Source organism: Loxodonta africana, chromosome 6, assembly GCF_030014295.1.
Source record: "Loxodonta africana isolate mLoxAfr1 chromosome 6, mLoxAfr1.hap2, whole genome shotgun sequence".
NCBI lineage: Eukaryota > Metazoa > Chordata > Mammalia > Proboscidea > Elephantidae > Loxodonta > Loxodonta africana.
Genome location: NC_087347.1, coordinates 84,983,933 through 85,003,327, shown reverse-complemented (window position 1 = coordinate 85,003,327; position 19,395 = coordinate 84,983,933). Strand labels below are relative to the sequence as shown.

General features: G+C 37.9%; 1 protein-coding gene across 1 annotated transcript in view; it reads right to left on the bottom strand.

The window, feature by feature from the left end:
• Positions 1 to 7,587, bottom strand: part of FAP (fibroblast activation protein alpha) — a 91,859-nt gene extending 84,272 nt beyond the window's left edge. The window contains exons 1-2 of the mRNA XM_003405998.4: positions 7,342 to 7,587; positions 6,918 to 7,002 (exon numbers count right to left, since the gene is read on the bottom strand). Of these exons, the coding sequence (XP_003406046.2) occupies positions 6,918 to 7,002; positions 7,342 to 7,347 (91 nt within the window). The 5' untranslated portion in view covers positions 7,348 to 7,587. The remainder of the gene's footprint in view (positions 1 to 6,917; positions 7,003 to 7,341) is intronic.
• Positions 7,588 to 19,395: the final 11,808 nt, after the last annotated feature.

The window sequence follows — 19,395 nt, the reverse complement described above, 5'->3', positions numbered from 1 at the left end:
TTATAATAGCCCCTAAAAAGATAAAATACTCAGGAATAAATCTAACCAGAGATGTAAAAGACCTATACAAAGAAAACTACAAAACACCAAAGCAAGAAACTAAATGATACCTACATAAATTGAAAAATATACCATGCTCACAGATAGGAAGACTCAATATTGTGACTATGTCAGTTCTACCCAAAACAATCTATAGATCCCAATCCAAATACCAACAGCATTCTCTAGTGAGATGGAAAAACTAATCACCAACTTTGTATGGAAAGGAAAGAGTCCCTAGATAAACAAATCATTAATGAAGAAAAAGAACAAAGTAGGAGGCCTGGCACTACCTGATCTCAGAACCTACTGTATAGCCATAGTAGTCAAAACAGCCTGGTACTGATACAACAACAGATACATAGACCAATGGAACAGAATTGAGAACACAGACGTAATTCCATCCAACTGTGGTCAGCTGATCTTTGGCAAAGGATCAAAGCCCATTAAATGAGGAAAAGACAGTCTAACAAATGGTGCTGGCAAACTGGATGTCTATCTGTAAAAAAATGAAACATGATCCATACCTCATGCCATACACAAAAACGAATTCAAAATGGACAAAAAATCTAATGATAAAATCTAAAATGATAAAGATCATGGAAGAAAAAGTAGGGAGAACTCTAGGGGACCTAATACATCACATATGTACAATACAAACCATAACTAACAATGCACAAACATCAGAAGATAAACTAGGTAACTGGGAGCTCCCCCAAAATTAAACACTTATGCTCATCAAAAGACTTCACCAAAAAAGTAAAAAGAGAACCTACAAACTGGGAAAAAAAATTTGGCTACAGCATATCTGAAAAGGTTCTAATTTCTAAAATCTGTTAATTACTTCTACACCTCAACTAACTAGGTAATAGACAACTGTTTACTTTGGTGAACGGAAAGACAACACACAATATGCGAACGTAAGCATAACTTGAACAAAGCAAAGTCATAGAAGCTTCCTAGACACATCCAAACACCTTGAGAGACTGAGTAACAGGGGCTAAGGGCTGGGAACCATGGTCTCAGGGGACATCTAGGTCAATTGGCATGACATAGTTCATAAAGAAAATGTTCTACATCTGACTTTGATGAGTAACATCTGGGTCTTAAAACCTTGCCAGTGGCCATCTAGGATACATCTATTGGTCCTATCCTGTCCAGAGCAAAAAAGAATGAAGAAAACCAAAGATACAAGGAAAATATTAGTCCGAAGGACAGACAGACTACATGAACCACAGCCTCCATCAGCCTGAGCCTAGAAGAACTAGATCACAGCAGAACGTCCTGGACAGAGGGAGAGAAAACTGTAGAACAAAATTCAAATTCACAAAAAAAGACCAGACCTACTCATCTGACAGAGACTGGAGAAACCTTGACACTATGGCTCCTGGACACCCTACTAAGTCAGAACTGAAGCCTCTCCTGAACTCCACCTCTCAGGCAAAGATTAAACAGGCCTTTAAAACAAACAATAACGCACGTGAAGAATGTGCTTCTTCGTTCAATCAAGTATATGAAACCAAATGCGCAACACCTGCCCAAAAGCAAAGCGAAGAAGGCAGGAAGGGACAGGAAAACTTGACAAATGGACATGGGGAACCCGGGGTGTAAAGCGAAAAGGGGAGACTGGAGACACATTGCAGGGATTGCAACCAATGTCACAAAACAATTTGTGTATAAGCCTTTGAATGAGAAAGTAATTTGCGCTATAAGCTTCCACCTAAAGCTCAATAAAATTAAAAAACAAAACAAAAGTAGTCAGCAGCAAAGACAACAACAGCTCGTGCTTGTTGCTAGTGTAGACAAAAACCATGTGATTCAGAGCATCGTTGTAATTGGGCAATAATGACATTTCTGACCAGAGGACATCAGAAGGTTCAAAAAGTAAATTAGCAAAGCGTTTTAGCCTTGTAGGTATATTGATATACGTAAGCCGGGCTTATGAAAAATATTTTTGTTATAATTAACTAAATGTAAAAAATAATAAATTTCTGCTAAAACACTGCACAAAAATTTTATAGACAGTATTTTGATGTCATCCCCTCTGATAGTGTCACTTGTGCAGTCCTCACCCCATGGTCCCTTAGTGACGTCACTGCAGGGAGGCCTGTGGCTAGACTAACAATGGTTCTCCTATCAGAGACACACCAGAGGCGCTGCCCAGGAGACTAGTGATTTCTCCACATTGTATCCACCCTTTCTTTTTTTCTCTCAGTCAGCTTTATTCTTCACCCCACCTCCAACTTCCTTTAGTTTTCCTCTTACTTTCTTCTCTCTTGCTTTTGCCTTAGAGCTGCCAATGTGCAGTCTGGGTGCCTTGCACACAAAAGTTGCTGAAAAATATTTGTTGTTTTTTGATCCAAGCAGGTGAGGAATAGGAACAGGGATGATACTCAGGGATAAAGACCCAGAATTAAGAAGAACATTGTTGAAATATATCAGGCAGAAGGGCCTAGTCTCTGCCTTTGCATGTATGTATACACACACACACACACACATATATATATAGATGGGGAACACCATAAAATGCTTTTGTGCTGTCCAGTCAATTCCGACTGATACATATAGGACAGAGTAGAACTGCCCCATAGGGTTTCCTAGGCTATTTAATCTTTACCGATCAATCACCAAAATTGCCAGGTCTTTTCTCTCATGGAGTGGCTGGTGGGTTCGAACTGGAAAATTTTTGGTTAGCAACAAAGTGCTTAACCATTGTGCCACCAGGGTTCCCTCAATAAAATGTTCGCTACCACTTATTAAGTTTTTACTACATATTAGAAATTTTTAAAAAATTATATCTAACATTTATTGACTGCTCTGTATCATGTAGGGAACACTGTACTCAATAGAATACAAGAAGGTAGAGGTACTGCCATTATGTTCACCAATTTCTAGGAACTCAGATACTATAAATCATGAAGCAAGACCACATAAAACTTACTTGAAAAATTTTTGTCCTCTAACTTACCAATTGTTTTTTTGTTTGTTTAGTTTTGATTTGTTTTTTCACTTCTGTAAATCTCCTGAAACAAGAAGTTCTGCTGTCTGTGAAACAAGGGGAAGCTGGGGAGCTTAGTTTTCCTTCTAAGGTGAAGCTTGTGAAGAAAGACCTCAAGAGAAAAAGTTAATGGAGGCAGGAAAGAAGAAAGGGAATCAGTGGAAGGACGGTAGGCCTAGGCCAAAGAGTAGGTCTGGGACTGAGTGGTAGAATCCATGCGTAAAAATAAAAATGGGAAATTTTTGAAAGTTTTGAAAAAAGGTGTCCTTTGTAGTCACTGAAATGTAAATGAGTTAAACTGATTTGTGTCATTGCACAACCACTTTTCTATGTGTTGCTTAGATCCTCCCTAAGTCCACCAAAGCCCTCTTTAGTTCTGAGACTGGTGCTCCTGGGACCTTCTCCCTTCATAGGAAAAATCCCACTCCTTTCTTCTTGTACTTAGACCTGGTGGGGGATGATAGAAATCCTTGTCTGGTATTGGTGGTGATAACCATGCATTTTTGGATACACAAAATACTGGATTCTGACTCACATGCATTCCAGGGGAAATCTAGGCTATTGCACTTTTGTATTTGGTAAAGGGATGAGCACATAGTTATGGGGCTTAATGCATTAATAAATGAATGAATGTTTATTAAGTATGTCTTTATGTTTCTCAAAGGAAGATTCTCCTTACCCTGGGGCGTAAATCCTGGGCTAAGAACAGGAGGGCACCTAAGGCAAAGGGATTCTGATGGGGTATGGGAAGAAGGTTAAGTAGGAACTTAGTTGGCATTTGTTGTCGTTTCTTCGTGGTATGTATATAATTTCAACATTTGCTTGGTTGACTTTTAATTTTCTTTTTCTTCTCTTTCTCCTTCCCTTCTCCTTCCTTGCCACCTCAGATCATATTCTCACCAGGCACTGGGCAGAAGTGAGGGTAAAGGACTGGACCTGGTGCTGCAGACAGGGGATGCTTCCCCTGCAGGTGAGGAGTAGTGTGTGGGAAGGAAGGAAGTCAGCACGAACTAGAGAAAACCAGGGCTTATTCCCCTGGTCCTGCCCAAGAAGCTAGGGGAGTAGATAGTCCCATTTTCAAGTTATTTAAGTGACAACTGAGAAGTTTTTTTTTTCAGCAAATTTAGGATAAAATGAAAGTATGGGCAAAAAAATTTACAGTTTTTGATGTTTGTTTTTGAATGAGTATATATCTCAATTTTAATTTGATTATTTCATCCTATCAAGAAATTATTTTCCTCTGAGAATTATCATGATGGTTGAAGCCAGAAACTATGTTATAAATGACATGGGGCTTTTATACTATATATAGTTTATAACATATATATTCTACCACCCACCCATCTGTTTGTAGTACTATAATGGTTTGCATGTTACTGTGATGGTAGAAGCTCTGTCACTGGTATTTCAAATACCAGCAGGGTCACCCATGGTTGACAAATTTCAGTGGAACTTCCAGACTAAAACAGAGTAGGGAGAAAGGCCTGGAAACCTACTTCTGAAAATTAGCCAAAGAAAACCTTATGGATCACAGTAGAGCATTGTTCAACTCACTTGCTTTGGGCATGTCATCTGGAGGGATCAATCACTAGAGGAGAACATCATTCATGGTGAAATACATGGCCAAACAAGGGCGAGGTGAAATGGATTGGCACAATAATCTCAATGATAGACACTAACATGCTGGTGATTGTGAGGATGGCACAGGGCCGGGCAGCAGTTCATTCTGTTTTACATGAGGTCACCAGGAGTTGGAGTTGACTCCACAGCAGCTATCTATCTATGTGTGTACCATACATATATATTCACGTATGCTATACACATCTTCACTTGGGAATAGGGTAAGGATTGGAATTATATACATATAATATATTTTTTTAATATATATATATATAACATACACAACAGCTGCCACTGAGTAGACTCTGACTCATGGTGACCCCATCAGTATCAGAGTAGTACTGTGCTCCATAGGGTTTTCAGTGGCTGATTTTTTTGAAAGTGGATCTCCAGGCCTTTCTTTCGAAGCACCTCTAAGTGGAACTTCCAACCTTTCAGTTAGCAGCTAAGCACATTAACTATTTGTGTGTACACACACACACACACACACACACAGTATTTTTACGTAAATAACGCTGCTAGCCTTCTACATTTGTTTGCCAACTGCTCCCTCCCCCCGCCACAAAGAATTTTAAAAAGCAGCAGTATGCTAATTTTTTTTACAGCAACTTGTAAAAATAAATCACCACAGTGGCACTTATAGAAATACCTTGCAGGGGGGTGAGGGAGTGGTTGGCAAACAAATGTATAAGGAACCCATTATTTTTGTAAAAATATGGTACACACACACATACATACACACGTATATAGCTCGACATATAATTACATAAATGTCTACATGTGTATAAAAAAACATATATACTATTTATAAATGTATAAATATAGTATACTTTTCATTAGAAATCATGGCTCAACCTGAAAGGAGCAATCCATCCTTCCCTGTGGATATAGAGGCAGACTCACAATAAAAGCCATACATTTTTGTTCTCAGAACATTTACTTCTATGGAAGCAAGGTGTCAATTTCAAGTACTGCCAAGTTTCTTTAAAAATCAGTAGTTAATTTTGCATGGATTAAGACTTTATCCACCACCCAACAATTGCTAGAATGAGGGAAATGTGGCCTCAAAACTACTGAGCTGAGAGACTGGTCTGAAAATATTTCTAACTTGAAAATCTGTGCAAAACAAGGACAACACGCACACATCTCAACAGTCTTCCTGTGCTAGCAAAGAGCAGGAATAAGGACTGAAGATTAACACCGAAGATACAAGAACATGGCCTACATCATAATTGTAAACCTCTCTTCATTTTCTAAGTCTATGAAAATCCCATGGGCATTTTGAATTTTTCAACAGATCATTTAGGACTCACACAGTCTTTAGCAGAAGGCTTATCACTGATATTTCTTTATTATCAGTTAACTTTTAAGGAAAGACATTTACTACCTCAGCTATCACAATTAATATTTTAATCCAGTATTTGCTAGTACAAACTTTTCACCTAGACCCAAAGGCACTGTAGTGTTGATCCATTATTGTTATATTTTTTTCCCCTATTTTGGAAGCTTAAGCTCCCCTTATATATATTTTCATTGAAAAGATCTCTCTAATGTCACTGGATCATGCATGGAGTGTTAATTTAAATTCGAACTAGCCCCGGTATCACTACATAATATCTTCCAACTTTTAACAAAGTGAAATCAATGTTAATCTAAGTATTTTTAAAAGGATCTGATTTATCAGTAATTATAATGCTTGCTTAATAATATTTAGTCTTCCGATGTGAGTGTCCATTTCTACTGCATCTTAGAATAACAATTTCCCTTTTTCTATACAGCTATTGCTGAGACCTCTATTCTCGACTTCCTCCCTAAATTTCTGGAAAGACAATTTAGAAATAAAAATTCTCATAGGTTCTGTTTTAACGTTTGTGTTCTTACACATTTTTACTTGCCACAAGCCAAACCTAATAATAAAAAATAATGTTAGTTAAAAAAAAAAAGTCTATGAAGGCCTTTACAAAACTTAGAATTTAGCACGTATTTTTGGGCATGTCAGAGTGATGCAGAATAGCACTTAATTTTTTTTCTTTTTATTACTGAAATAACATTGTGAATCTCTTTCTGCCCGTGTCTTAAATTCTTCAGTATTTCTGGTCTTGCACTAGGACATATCTATGATCTTATAAGTCCTCTTGGAAATAGCAGACTTATTTTGGAAAACAAACACTTAAGAAATGTTAAATCACTTGTGACCGTGCCATTAGTGCGTTTTCCAAGCGATTCTAGGCAGATAGAAAAAGTCACAGAAAGTTCTTACCTCGTAAAGGACGTAAGACAATGCACACCACTAATAATGCAAGAACAGCAGAGGTGGCAACTCCAAATACGATTTTTAACCATGTCTGTATATAAAATAAATAAAATTAGGCATATACACAGTTTCTGCCAAATAGTAGAAATGGCAAGAGTTTGTTTACGCTTAAATCCTACTTCTCCCTCCCCACAAAGCTTTTGATTGTCTTCCACTGATCTGGCTGTAATTGCTGGAATTCTCCCAACTCTGCAAGGACAAATGTTTCTAGAGTATAAAAAATATATTTAGAACAATTTTCCAACCCCAGTCCACTCCAGGAAGTAAATACTTATGTACAAATCCTCACCTTCTAAACAATAGAAAACTGATTGCCTTCAACCCAGTCAGCCTTCTTTCTTTAGCAATATCTGAGGCTGCATATACTAACCTTCATTTTTCCAGATGTTTTTGAGAGTTAACGAATTCTGACTTCCGAGCGTGGGTCACTGGATCTGTGAAAAACGTTGAAAAGAAGCAAAACTGTCTTCGTAGTTGAAAGCTAGAGCCAGGACAAGGGCTTTTTTTTCCACGTACTTCTGAATACCGTGCCAAATTTCAAAAGATTTCTGTAAAATTAGAAACAGATTTTGGGGACGTTCCTGGCCTTGAAATGAACTGCGAGTGGCTCAAGGGAGGTTTTATAGCTTTCTCATCCTTGTAACTTCTACACCAACATCTGCTTACGTTGACATACAGAGGTTTAAAAAACTTTGTTTTTTGTACAAGCTCAGGTTTATGTTTCATTTTCTTCCAGAAACCACTCCAGGTTACTTTGGCAAGTCATTGAGGTGTGTATAACCTTTCTATTTGCAACCAAAAGAAACACTTAAAATAATACAATTTTCCAGGTATGTACATTATACATATATCTAATTTTTATCAGAAGAAGAAAAATTGAAGTCACATAGGATTTTATGAGAAATACACAATATAACTCTGTTTTTTTTCTTCCTCTGAAAGATTGTAAGGTACTGCAGACAGAAGCATTTTTCTTTCAGCACAATTTCTTTGTCCACATAGCTCCATATGCACTTTCAGTAAACACAGAAGTTAAAAAATTCAACTGTCTAAGCTCATGACTGCTTTACTTTAAAGAAATAAAATGCCATCTGGTTAAATTTAGTATGGGTTAGGTGTGTATGCACAGGCTAGAAAGATGGAAAGATCAGTAAGAATAATTTACCAACAGACCTTTTGAAGAATGGAAATGGCTTTGTAAAAGTGATATTTTTGCTTCCCTCTCAGAATATCTTTGGAAAGAGGAGAGTATTTATAATTGTAAATAAAGCCTTTAAAATAAACAAAAAGGCATTTGAGAAGAAAAGTAGGTCTTATGAACAATTTCACTTTGACTAAATCCACATAATCAAAAAAAAAATTGGTCAAATTGTCAGATTCAGTAAAATTATTGACTCGATTAAAAAACAGAAAAAGCACAATAGTTTTGGTGTTCTGGCTGGGTCATCACCATTCACCTGGTTAGATTCTGTGATCCCACATAAACACAATTGTTAACCTACTGTGCCTTTAGTTTTTCCACTGACGATTTTCTTCTGCAGGGAGTTTATAATGTTCTTAACCTGATTAAAACAGACTTCGTGGTGACTTTCAGGGATTGTTTGTGAAAGGTAATCAGGAAACATTACTGAAATCATTACTGTTTATTTTAGCATGGAAGGCTTACTCCAGGAAAGAGCAGGACAGTGGCTTGTGAACTTCCTCTCAGACTTTCTTCAGACACCCCTCCCTGAATTCCAGCCTTATGAAAAATCTGTTGAGGAAAATGAGTCATTAAGCACTTACTGGCAGAGAGATACAGCCACCCTAGTGTCTGGAAGAGCCCTGTCCTTTGCAGTTGATGGGGCTAGCCCTTTATAAACTGAAGCATTCGTGAAGAGTAATATCCAAGTTATACTATACACTTTTAGGTGTCTCCAAGTGATTGTGACATCCTCAAATCCAAGGTATATGCCACCAGCCAGGACTCAAAAGACCCGCTCCCTGTGTGGGTTCCCTTTGATTGACTGCTTCCTTTGGAACATTCACACAGTGTGCTCTCAGAAGTTCTGTCCCAGCCTGCCAAAGCCCCAAATCCACAAGTTCTTTTTAGTGGGGGAATTCCAAGACCTTATGTTCTGGAGAGAAACTAACTGTAATAAATGATTAGGGTGTAATTAAAATGAATGTTTTTAGCTTTAGCAGTTAAAGATGCACCAACATGTGACTGGTCCAAGTACCTGTTAGGATTCTATTGTCGAGTGTGGGAGTCACAAGAGACCCATTTGACAGGCTTTATGGAGAAAGCAGGATGCTTTAAGAGCGTGAATTTAAGTTGCAACTGTTAGCAAGGGAGAAAAATTATGATGGTGAAAAATGTTTATTTAGCTTTGTTTGCTTTTTACTTGGAAGGTTGGATGATTAAAATTGGAACTTCTGGAAAACTTCTGGTTTGAGCTGTTTTGAGAAAAATGAGACTACAAAAATAAAGATGTTAAGAGTTTTTTCATCTGATTTCATGGTTTAGGAATATATTATTGACAATAGAGCTACCTATGTCCATGTCTTCCAGGTAATGTGTAAGTGTTCTAATTTTCATCCAAATACTCTCACAAAAATTTAGACATTTTTAAATATTATAACTCATCTTTGATGGTTTTCTTTCCTTTTGGAGCCAAGTTTTTAAATGTTAAGGAAATAGAGTACTATTCTTATTTTATACAATTAGCTAGCATCCAGTAAACATCTTTGTTGGGAAGACAAAAATCAGTGAGACAAAGTTTGTGCCCTCAAGGAGATTACATTCTAGTACAAGGATGGCAGGTAAGTTGTTACATATTTGCTTATGTTCACTTCCTGGAGCTCTTGCTGAGAATGACCCTGAGCTGGGTTTGTGCTTAGTAGGAACAGGCGTTCTGATTGGTGAGTGATTTCTGCATGGCCTAGGAGAAGGGACCCAAAGTACATAATGCCATATGTTTATAATCCTCAATCAAGGCCTCAGCTTTGTCAGGACTGGGACTTCTGTCTGAAAGCAACTCTGGGTCTACTTGAAGGCTACAAAAATGGAAGGGATAACTTTGGCCTGTAAACAATTAAGGGCAAGAATTAGGATAATAGAGGCTCTACTGAGCTCTTTCCAGGGACAGGCCTTATAAGATTTAATTCGGAATATGACTACTGTATTTTTATACAAATTATACTTGCATTATACTTTTTTTGCCAACCATGCAAACCTCTCACACATTATTTTCCTAGGCACACTAGGTACATTATATGTGTGGGCACATTATTTGTGAAAAATACAGTACATTCTAGTAGGCTCAGTGGGCAAGTTAATCCATAGGTTATTAAGGGAATTTTCCAGAACTATTTAGTAATAGCCAGAGTATGTCTGTCACAAGCCATTTTGATTTTTTTCCCCCGGGGGAAAAAAGATGCATTCCCGGACTGTGACAGTCAGACCATACTGACAGCATTAATAAAAATGTTGTCTTTTATTTGGGAGTAGGAAGATAAAGAAAGACACACTCATTAACCAAAAGCAAAAACAAATTACTCAAGGACAGGTTACAAGTAAGGGGTATGAGGGCAGAGGTGGAGCTAATATCAGCTTTGATTTCATACTCTTTAAAATAAGCATTTCCTCCTAAAAAGGCCATGCCTGCCCATGGTGATTCTTCAGATTCAGTAAACATTTCTTGTCCACAGTTATATACGAAATGCTTTATCTATCATTTCATTTAAAGCATTCTATAACTCATTTTACTGATTAGTAAACAAAGGCCCAGAAAATTTAGGTCACTTGCCCAAAATTATAATAAGACCCTATGTTACTACATCATGCTGCTTCTTTGTGATATGTCTCAAAGCTGGCTTCAAAGTAATAAATAATTTAAGAATTTTTTTTTTTACTTGACATCTCACTGATATTTCTGTTGAGAGGCACAGTCCTAAAAAGATGTGATGGTAAAATCTTTAGAGCTGAAATATGTATGATCGTCACAGGGGATTCTCACACGTGTCTCAAAACACCATGGGCTCATTCTACAGAGACTGTGTCTGAAGTATTAATTTGTATAAAGTTTTGTTAGAATTGGGGTCTAGTAATCACAGCAATAGTTTTATAATGCCTTGGGTTAAAACATCTTCTTCCAAGGTCTTGTTTAACTTTACGGGAATCATCAAAATGCCCATAATCAAAGAGACTTTGAGATTCAAGCTAGGGAGAGTTCTGAGGTCTTCAAAGATCAGAATTGCTATCACACAGTTATAGATTTGGACGAAAGGATGTAGTTAAAACTACCTTCTTAATCTGATCTAATTTCTAAAACTACAATTGCCACATAAGAGGGTATATGCGGAAACATGTTTGCCTGCTCCGAATTGGTACTTACTACCTTAATAAATGCCATAAATTAGATGGTGGTGGTTTGTTATCCTATCATAAGTAGGGCAAGTTGTCCTTGGAGACCCAGAGAGCTAACTACTGAAATTGGATTAGAAAAGGAATATTAGGGAAACAACCCATTTCTTTGGTTGCCAAGGACCCAAACATTCAGAAGATAAATCAGCAATTCCATATGGTTTAAAATGAAAATATTATGTAGCTTTTGAAGTAGTTAATCAATAGTAAGACTGGTTAAATAGTATAAATTATATACTTTAATATAGCTTATTAAGGTACATTTCTATTTCATTAGCATGTTTAGAGAATATTACTACCACTGGCTAATGTTTGGAATTCCTGGTGGTATAAATAGTTAACATGCTTGGCTGCTAACCAAAAAACTGGAAGTTCAAGTTCACCCAAAGGTACTTTGGAAGAAAGTCCTGGTGATCTACTTCTGGAAAATCAGCCATTGAAGACTCTATGGGGCACAGCTCTACTCGGCACAGGTGAGGTCGTCGTGAGTGGGAGCTGACTTGACAGCAACTGGTTCAGTTAGGTTAAAAAGACCAGCAACCCAGTTAGGGTAGCTAATGCTTTTTGAGCATTTTTGTTGAGTCTGACACTTTTCTAAGCATTTTAGGTCCTGTCTCATTTCATCCTCAGAGCATTATTACTACTATTATCCTGGTTTTACAAATGAGGACATGGATGCACAGAAAATTTAAGTAACTTCCCCAAAGTCACACAGCTTATGGGGTAGAGCAATACCTTGAGTCACATTGCAAACCATTTTTGAAAGATTTGGAGGTATTTCTAGTTCAAGGTGGCAGACTGAACATGTGAATCTATCTCTTTGCCATCTAAAATTCCATTAAACTAATTGCAAAGGGAGGGAAAGGATACAGAAATACAGCAATGAAGAGAACAGAAATGGTCTCATCAATGGATAAAGCAGAGCAGAAATAGCAGCTTCCTGGGATACACTTTAAAAAAAAAAAAAAAAATCTGCCAGTTAGAAGCATGGAACAGTTCCAGAATTGAGATGGCAGTTACCACCAAGAGCAGGAGAGAGAAATGGGACTTAAAAAGGGACTAGCTGAATGTCAATATATGGCACCTTCACCTCTAAGTACAGAATGATCTGCATCTGATCATTTATCCCAAGCAAAACATAGGAGATTTCATTTTAAGAGATAATGAACCATCACTAGAGAGTGCTATAGGAGCTAGTTTGGGAGTTAGCACACCAGAATAATTCAGCTCTTTAGCTAGTGGTTTGCTGACCACTTATCCTTAAACAAAACCCATCAGCCAACAAGCCCCACCTGCATACAAGAATCTCCCCATTCATACCTCATTCATACGTCTGCTACAAAAACCAAGAACCAACAGATAAGAATAATTAAACAATAGCAACAGGAATCAAAACTTCAAAACATGAAAGAAAAAAACAAAAACACAAAGATGAACAGTAGGAAAAAAAATAGCACTCAAGGAAAACAGAAAAGAGAAATGATTATGGAGATAATTCTGGAAATGGAAGAAGACTTTTTTAAAGATTGAATTGGCATCCTCAGTAAGATATAATAAGGTATTGCCACAAATTAAGTCACCAGACCTGAAAAAATAAGATTAAAAAAACCCTTTTAGATATTAAAATAATAATAATCAATATAAGTTTTAGAAAATAAAGTTGAGGAAATCTCTCAGAATATAGAAGAGAAAGGCAAAGATGGGGAATATAATAAAAAAGATAAGAGATATAAGATACAAACTCAGGAAGTTTAGCATCCAATTAATAGGACTTCCAAGAAGAAAGGTCAAAGGAAGTAGAGGAAAATAAGATGATTACAGAATGAGTACAAGATAATTTTCCAAAGCCGAAGAAAATAAGTTTTCAGATTGAAAGGGCTCATAAAATGCACAGTGCAAAATATAAGAAAAGACTCATACCTAGACACCTAACTGAGAAATTCCAGAAATTAATTATGAAGAGAAGATTCTAAATGTTTCCAGAGAGAAAAAACAAGTCACCCACGAAAGAAGCAAAAAGCAGACTGATATCAAACTTGCCACCCACCAACTAGATGCTGCAAAACAATGGAGTAATATTTTCAAAGTTCTGAGAGAAAATATTTGTCAAACTAGAATCTACCAGCCTAGATACCAATCAAATATGAGGACAGAATAAAGGTATTTTCAGATGTGTAAGAACTCAAAGTTTACACCTCAAACATTCTTTCTTAGGACGGACCTTGAAGATGATTATCAGAAAAATGAGGTTGTTAACTATGGAAACCATCATTCAGAGGAGAGCAAAGCTGAGCCAAGAAACAGAATTTCTTTTGAAACCAGATGCTAGCTACATCAAGTGAGCTCTGTCTCCTACCACTTCTGAAGTCACATCCATTTTTTATTAGTAAAATTTGTTTTTATTTAAGTTTGAGTTGTTATTCCTACCACTTATAACTAAAAGATTTCAATAGTCACATAACTGATGAAGGCAACTGATGAAATGTAAAAGAATTTTAAGAACATTTCCCACTGAGCAGCACAAGCACAATTGGACCCACAGAGGAAGAAATGTAATCCTACCGAACTATTTGGATCAAGAGTCATAATAGTTTAAGATTGCTTATTGGCTTTAAGAAGTCCCTGGGTGACACCAATGTTTAAGCAGTGAGCTAGTGACTGAAAGGTTGGAGGTTGGAAACCACCCAGAGGTACCTTCAAAGTAAGTCCTGGTAATCTGCTTCTTAAAGGTCACAGCCATGAAAACCATATGGAACAGTTCTACTGTGCAACGCATGGGATTACTCTGACTTGAAATTGACTTGAAGGCAACTGTTTGTGTTGTTCTTGACATTGTTGTTTTATTGGTTTTAAGTTTACAATTTAAAATTTTGAGAATTCACTATGGAAAATCACAAAAGGCTTCTTTGTCTCTAGAGAAATTATTAACCTTGATAAGTGTAAAAATAAGCATACATCTAACAAAAGTTGGAAAGTGGAAGATGAATAAGGTAAATGGAAGGGCAGGAAAGATTATGTCCTCATCTCCCAAAGAAGGAAGTCAAGCGGTCTCGTCTGTGATGAGGAGAATAAGAATTGGAGGTGCACCTAACACTTTCTGCCATGTCATCTCCAAATGCTATTGAGGACACATTGTCGGAGGAGCATATGTACAGTGGTAGAAATACATGAGCCATACGATTGCTCACAGAATTTCTGAAGTTCAAAAAATAAGTCTACAAATTCTTATGATAGATATTAGCAAGTTTATGGAGCCCTGGTGGCAAAGTAGTTAAGAGCTTGATTGCTAACCGAAAGGTCGGCAGTTCAAATCCACCAGCTGCTCCTTGGGAACCTATGGGGCAGTTCTACTTGCTATGAGTCAGAATCAATAGGTTTGGTTTGGTTGGTTTAATTCCTAAATAGTGTCACATAGTGGGTGAAATTTATCCTCAGCATCTTTTCTTTTGGAATATTTGTCCCATAGCACAATAGAAAAATGGGCAAAAGTCATAACTCAGGGAAATCTACAAATTCACAAAAGATAAACAAATTAAAAATAAAATGTTAAATATTACTAGAAATCAAAGAAATGTAAAATAAAATACTCAAATGTGATATTTTTCATTTCCTGTATTAGCAGAGATTAAAAAGACTGGTGATACCCAGTGGCAGCAAGGGTACAGAGGAGCTAACCGGTTGCTGTTGAGTCAGTTCTGACTCACATAACCCATGTGTTGCCGATTAGAACTGCAGTCCATGGGGTTTTCATGGCTGTGATCTTTCAGAAGTAGATCACCAGGACTTTGTTCTGATGTGGCTCTGAGAAGGTTAGAACTACCAACATTTCAGTCAGTTGTCAAGTCCTTAACCATTTGTACCACCCAGGGATTTCTCCAATTCTGTTGCCATCCAGTGATCCTGACTCATAGCAACACTATAGAATAGAACAGAGTAGAACTGTCCCATAGGGTTGCCAAGGCTATAAATCCTTTTTTTTCTTTTCTTTTCTTTTTTTAATTGTGCTTCAGGTGAAACTTTATAGCTCAAGTTCTCATTCAAAAATTTATACACATATTGTTTGGTGACGTAGGTTGCAATCCCCCACAATGTGACAGCACACCCCCCCCCCTTTCCACTCTGGGTTCCCTGTGTCCATTTCAGCAGTTCCTGCCCCTTCCTGCTTTCCCATCCTGCTTTTGGAAAGGAGCTGCTCATTTGGTTTCATATGTCTGACTGAACTAAGAAGCACACTCCTCATGTCTATTATTTTTTGTTTTATAGTCCTGTCTAATCTCAGTCTGAAGAGTGGGCTTAGGGAATGGTTTCAGGTCTAGGTTAATAGTGCATCCAGGGAGCATAGTTTCGGGAGTTCCTCCAGTCTTTGCCAGACCATTAAGTCTGGTCTTTGTATGTGAATATGAGTTCTGTTCTACATTTTTCTCCTACTCTGTCCAGGACTCTCTGTTGTGTTCCCTGTCAGGGCTGTCATTTGTGGTAGCCAGGCACCATCTTGCTCTGCTGGTCTCAGGCTGGTGGAGTCTCCGATTCATGTGGTCCGTTAGTCCTTTGGGCTAATATTTTCCTTAGGGCTTTGGTTTTCTTCATTCTCCTTTGCTCCAAGTGGGTTGGGACCAATTTATGTATCTTAAATGGCCACTCTAGCTCTTTGCACATGTCATTATAACACTTTACTTTGTCTTCTCAAGCAGCCCTTTGAAATCTTCTGTTCAGTTCTTTTACTTCATCGTTTCCTCCTTTTGCTTTAGTTGCTTGATGTTCAAGAGCAAGTTTCAGAGTCTCTTCTGACATCCATTTTGGTCTTTTCTTTCTTTCGTGTCTTTTTAACTATCCCTTGCTCTCTTCATGTACGATATCCTTGATGTTATTCCACCACTTGTCTGGTCTTCCGGTCATTAGTGTTCAACACGTCAAATCTATTCTTGAGATGGTCTTTAAATTCTCTAAATATATTCAAGGTCATACTTTGACTCTCATGGGCTTGTTCTAATTTTCTTCAGTTCCATATTGAACTTGCATATGAGAAGCTGACCATATGAAGAAGAACGGGCATCAGGATTGGGGGAAGCCTCTTTAACAACCTGAGTTACATGGACGACACAAACTTGCTTGCTGAAAGTGGAGAGGGCTTGAACCACTTACTAATAAAGATCAAATACCATAGTCTTCAGTACGGATTACACCTCAATATAGAGAAAACAAAAATCCTCACAACTGCACTAATAAGCAACATCATGATAAACATGGAAAAGATTGAAGTTGTCAAGGATTTCATTTTATTTGGATCCACAATCAACACCAAAGGAAGCAGCAGTCAAGAAACCAAAAGACACGTTGCATTGGGCAAATCTGCTACAAAAGACCTCTTTAAAGTGTTGAAAAGCAAAGATGTCACCTTGAAGACTAAGGTACACCTGACCCAAGCCATGGCATTTTCAATCACATCATATGCATGTGAAAGCTGGACAATGAATGAGGAAGACCAAAGAAGAATTGACACCTTTAAATTGTGGTGTTGGTGAAGAAAATTGAGTATACCATGGACTGCCAAAAGAACAAACAATTCTGTCTTGGAAGAAGTACAACCAGAATGCTCCTTAGAAGTAAGAATGGCAAGACTGTGTCTTACATACTTTGGACATGTTGTCAGGGAGGATCAGTCCCTGGAGAAGGACATCATGCTTGGTAAAGTAGAGGGTCAGCATAAAAGAGGAAGACCCTCAATGACATGGATTGACACAGTGGCTTGAACAATGGGCTCAAGCATAACAACAATTGTGTGCATGGCACAGAACTGGGCAGAGTTTCATTCTGTGGTACATAGGGTCGCTATGAGTTGGAGCCAACTTGACGGCACCTAGCAACAACAACAGATGGCTGCTCAAAATTTTTTAAGACCCCAGACGCAACTTGCCAAAGTGGGATGCAGAACATTTTCTTAATAAACTTTGTTATGCCAATTGCCCTATATGTCCCCTGAAACTGTGGTTGCCAGGCTAGCCCCAGCTACCTCTGTCCCTCAAAGCATTTCAGTGTGTCCAGAAAAACCCTTAGCTTTTTCTTTGGTCCAGTCGTGTTGACTTCCTCATATGTGTGTTGTCCTTCTGTTCACCAAAGATGATCCTTGTCTACTATCTAGTTAGTGATTTTCCCTCCTCTTCCCTCCCCACCCTCGTAACCATGAAAGAATGCTTTTTTCTTTGTATAAACCTTTTCTTGAGTTCTTGTAACAGTGGTCTAATACAATATTTTTCTTTTTGTGACTGAATTATTTCACTCAACGTAATGCCCTCCAGATTCATCCATGTTGTGAGATATTCTGTAGATTCATTATGGTTCTTTATCATTGCGCAGTATTCCTTTGTGTATATGTTCCATAATTTATTTATCCTTTCTTCTGTTGATGAGCATTTAGGTTGTTTCCATCTCTTTGCTCTTGTGAATAATGCTGCAATGAATATGGGTGTGTGTATGTCTATTCGTGTGAAGCTCTTATTTTTCAAGGAGGTATTCCTAGGAGTGGGATTGCTGGATGATACGGTATTTCTATTTCTACTTTTTAAGGAAGCACCAAATTGTTTTCCAAAGTGGTTGTACCATTTTACATTCCCACCACCAGTGCATAAGAGTTTCAATCTCTCCACAACCTCTCCAACATTTATTTTCTGTTTTTTGGATCAGTGCCAGGTTTGTTGGGGTGAGATGGTATCTCATTGTAGTTTTGATTTACATTTTTCTAGAAGCTAATGATTGTGAACATTTCCTCATGTGCCTGTTAGCTGCCTGAATATCTTCTTTGGTGAAGTGTCTGTTCATACCCCTTGCCCATTTTTTAATTGGGTTATCTGTCTTTTTTTTGTTGAGGTGTTGCAGCATCTGGTAGATTTTAGAGATTATATCCTTATCACATATGGCATAGCAAGGCTATAAATCTTCATGAGAGCAGACTGCCACATCTTTCTCAGATGCAGTGGCTGGTAGGTTCCAATCACTGACCTTTTGGTTAGCAACCAAGTGCTTTAACCACTGCACCACCAGGGTGCTTTCAGGGATTCCTAAAACCCAAACCCACTGCCATCTAGTAGATTGCAACCATAGTGAACCCACAGGGTTTCCAAGGCTGTGAATCTCTACAGAAGCAGACTGCCAAATGTTTTTCCTGTGAAGCCACTGGTAGTTTTTGAACCACTGACCTTTTGGTTAGCAGTTGATAGCTTTAACCACTGCACCACCAGGGTTCCTTAGCACTCTCACAATTACCTAGTGGCAGAGGAAAGTAATACAAACTTTCTGAAGAGCAGTTTAGGAGTAAATATCAAAACTATGCATGCTCTTTGGCACAGCAATTCTACCTCTAGGAATGTACTTTAAGGATGACATTGGATAAGTATACAAAGATGCCAGTACAAGAGCATTTGTTGAAACTCAGTTTACGATATCTAGAAACTGAAAATAATCTAAAAGTACATCTACAAGAAACTGTTGTTATTGCTATTGTTAGGTGGCGTCCAGTCGGTTCCAACTCATAGCTACCCTACGTACAACAGGAAGAGACACTGCCTGGTCCTGTGCCATCCTCACAATCATTGTTAAGCTTAAGCCTATTGTTGCAGGCACTGTGTCAGTGTATCTCATTGAGGATCTTCCTCTTTTTTGCTGACCTTCTGCTTTACTAAGGATGATGTCCTTCTCCAAGGACTGGTCCCTCCTGATAACGTGCCCAAAGTACATGAGATGAAGTCTCACCATCCTGGCTTCTAAGGAGCACTCTGGTTGTACTTCTTCCAGAACAAACTTGTTTGTTCCTCTGGCAGTCTGTGGTATATTCAGTATTCTTCACCAATACCATAAGTCAAAAGTATCAACTCTTCGATCTTCTTTAGCCATTGTCCAGGTTTCACATGCATATGAAGCGATTGAAAACACTCTGTCTTGGGTCAGGCACATCTTAGTCCTTAAAGTGACTTCTTAGCTTTTTAACACTTTAAAGAGATCTTTGGTAGCAGCTTCGCTCAATGA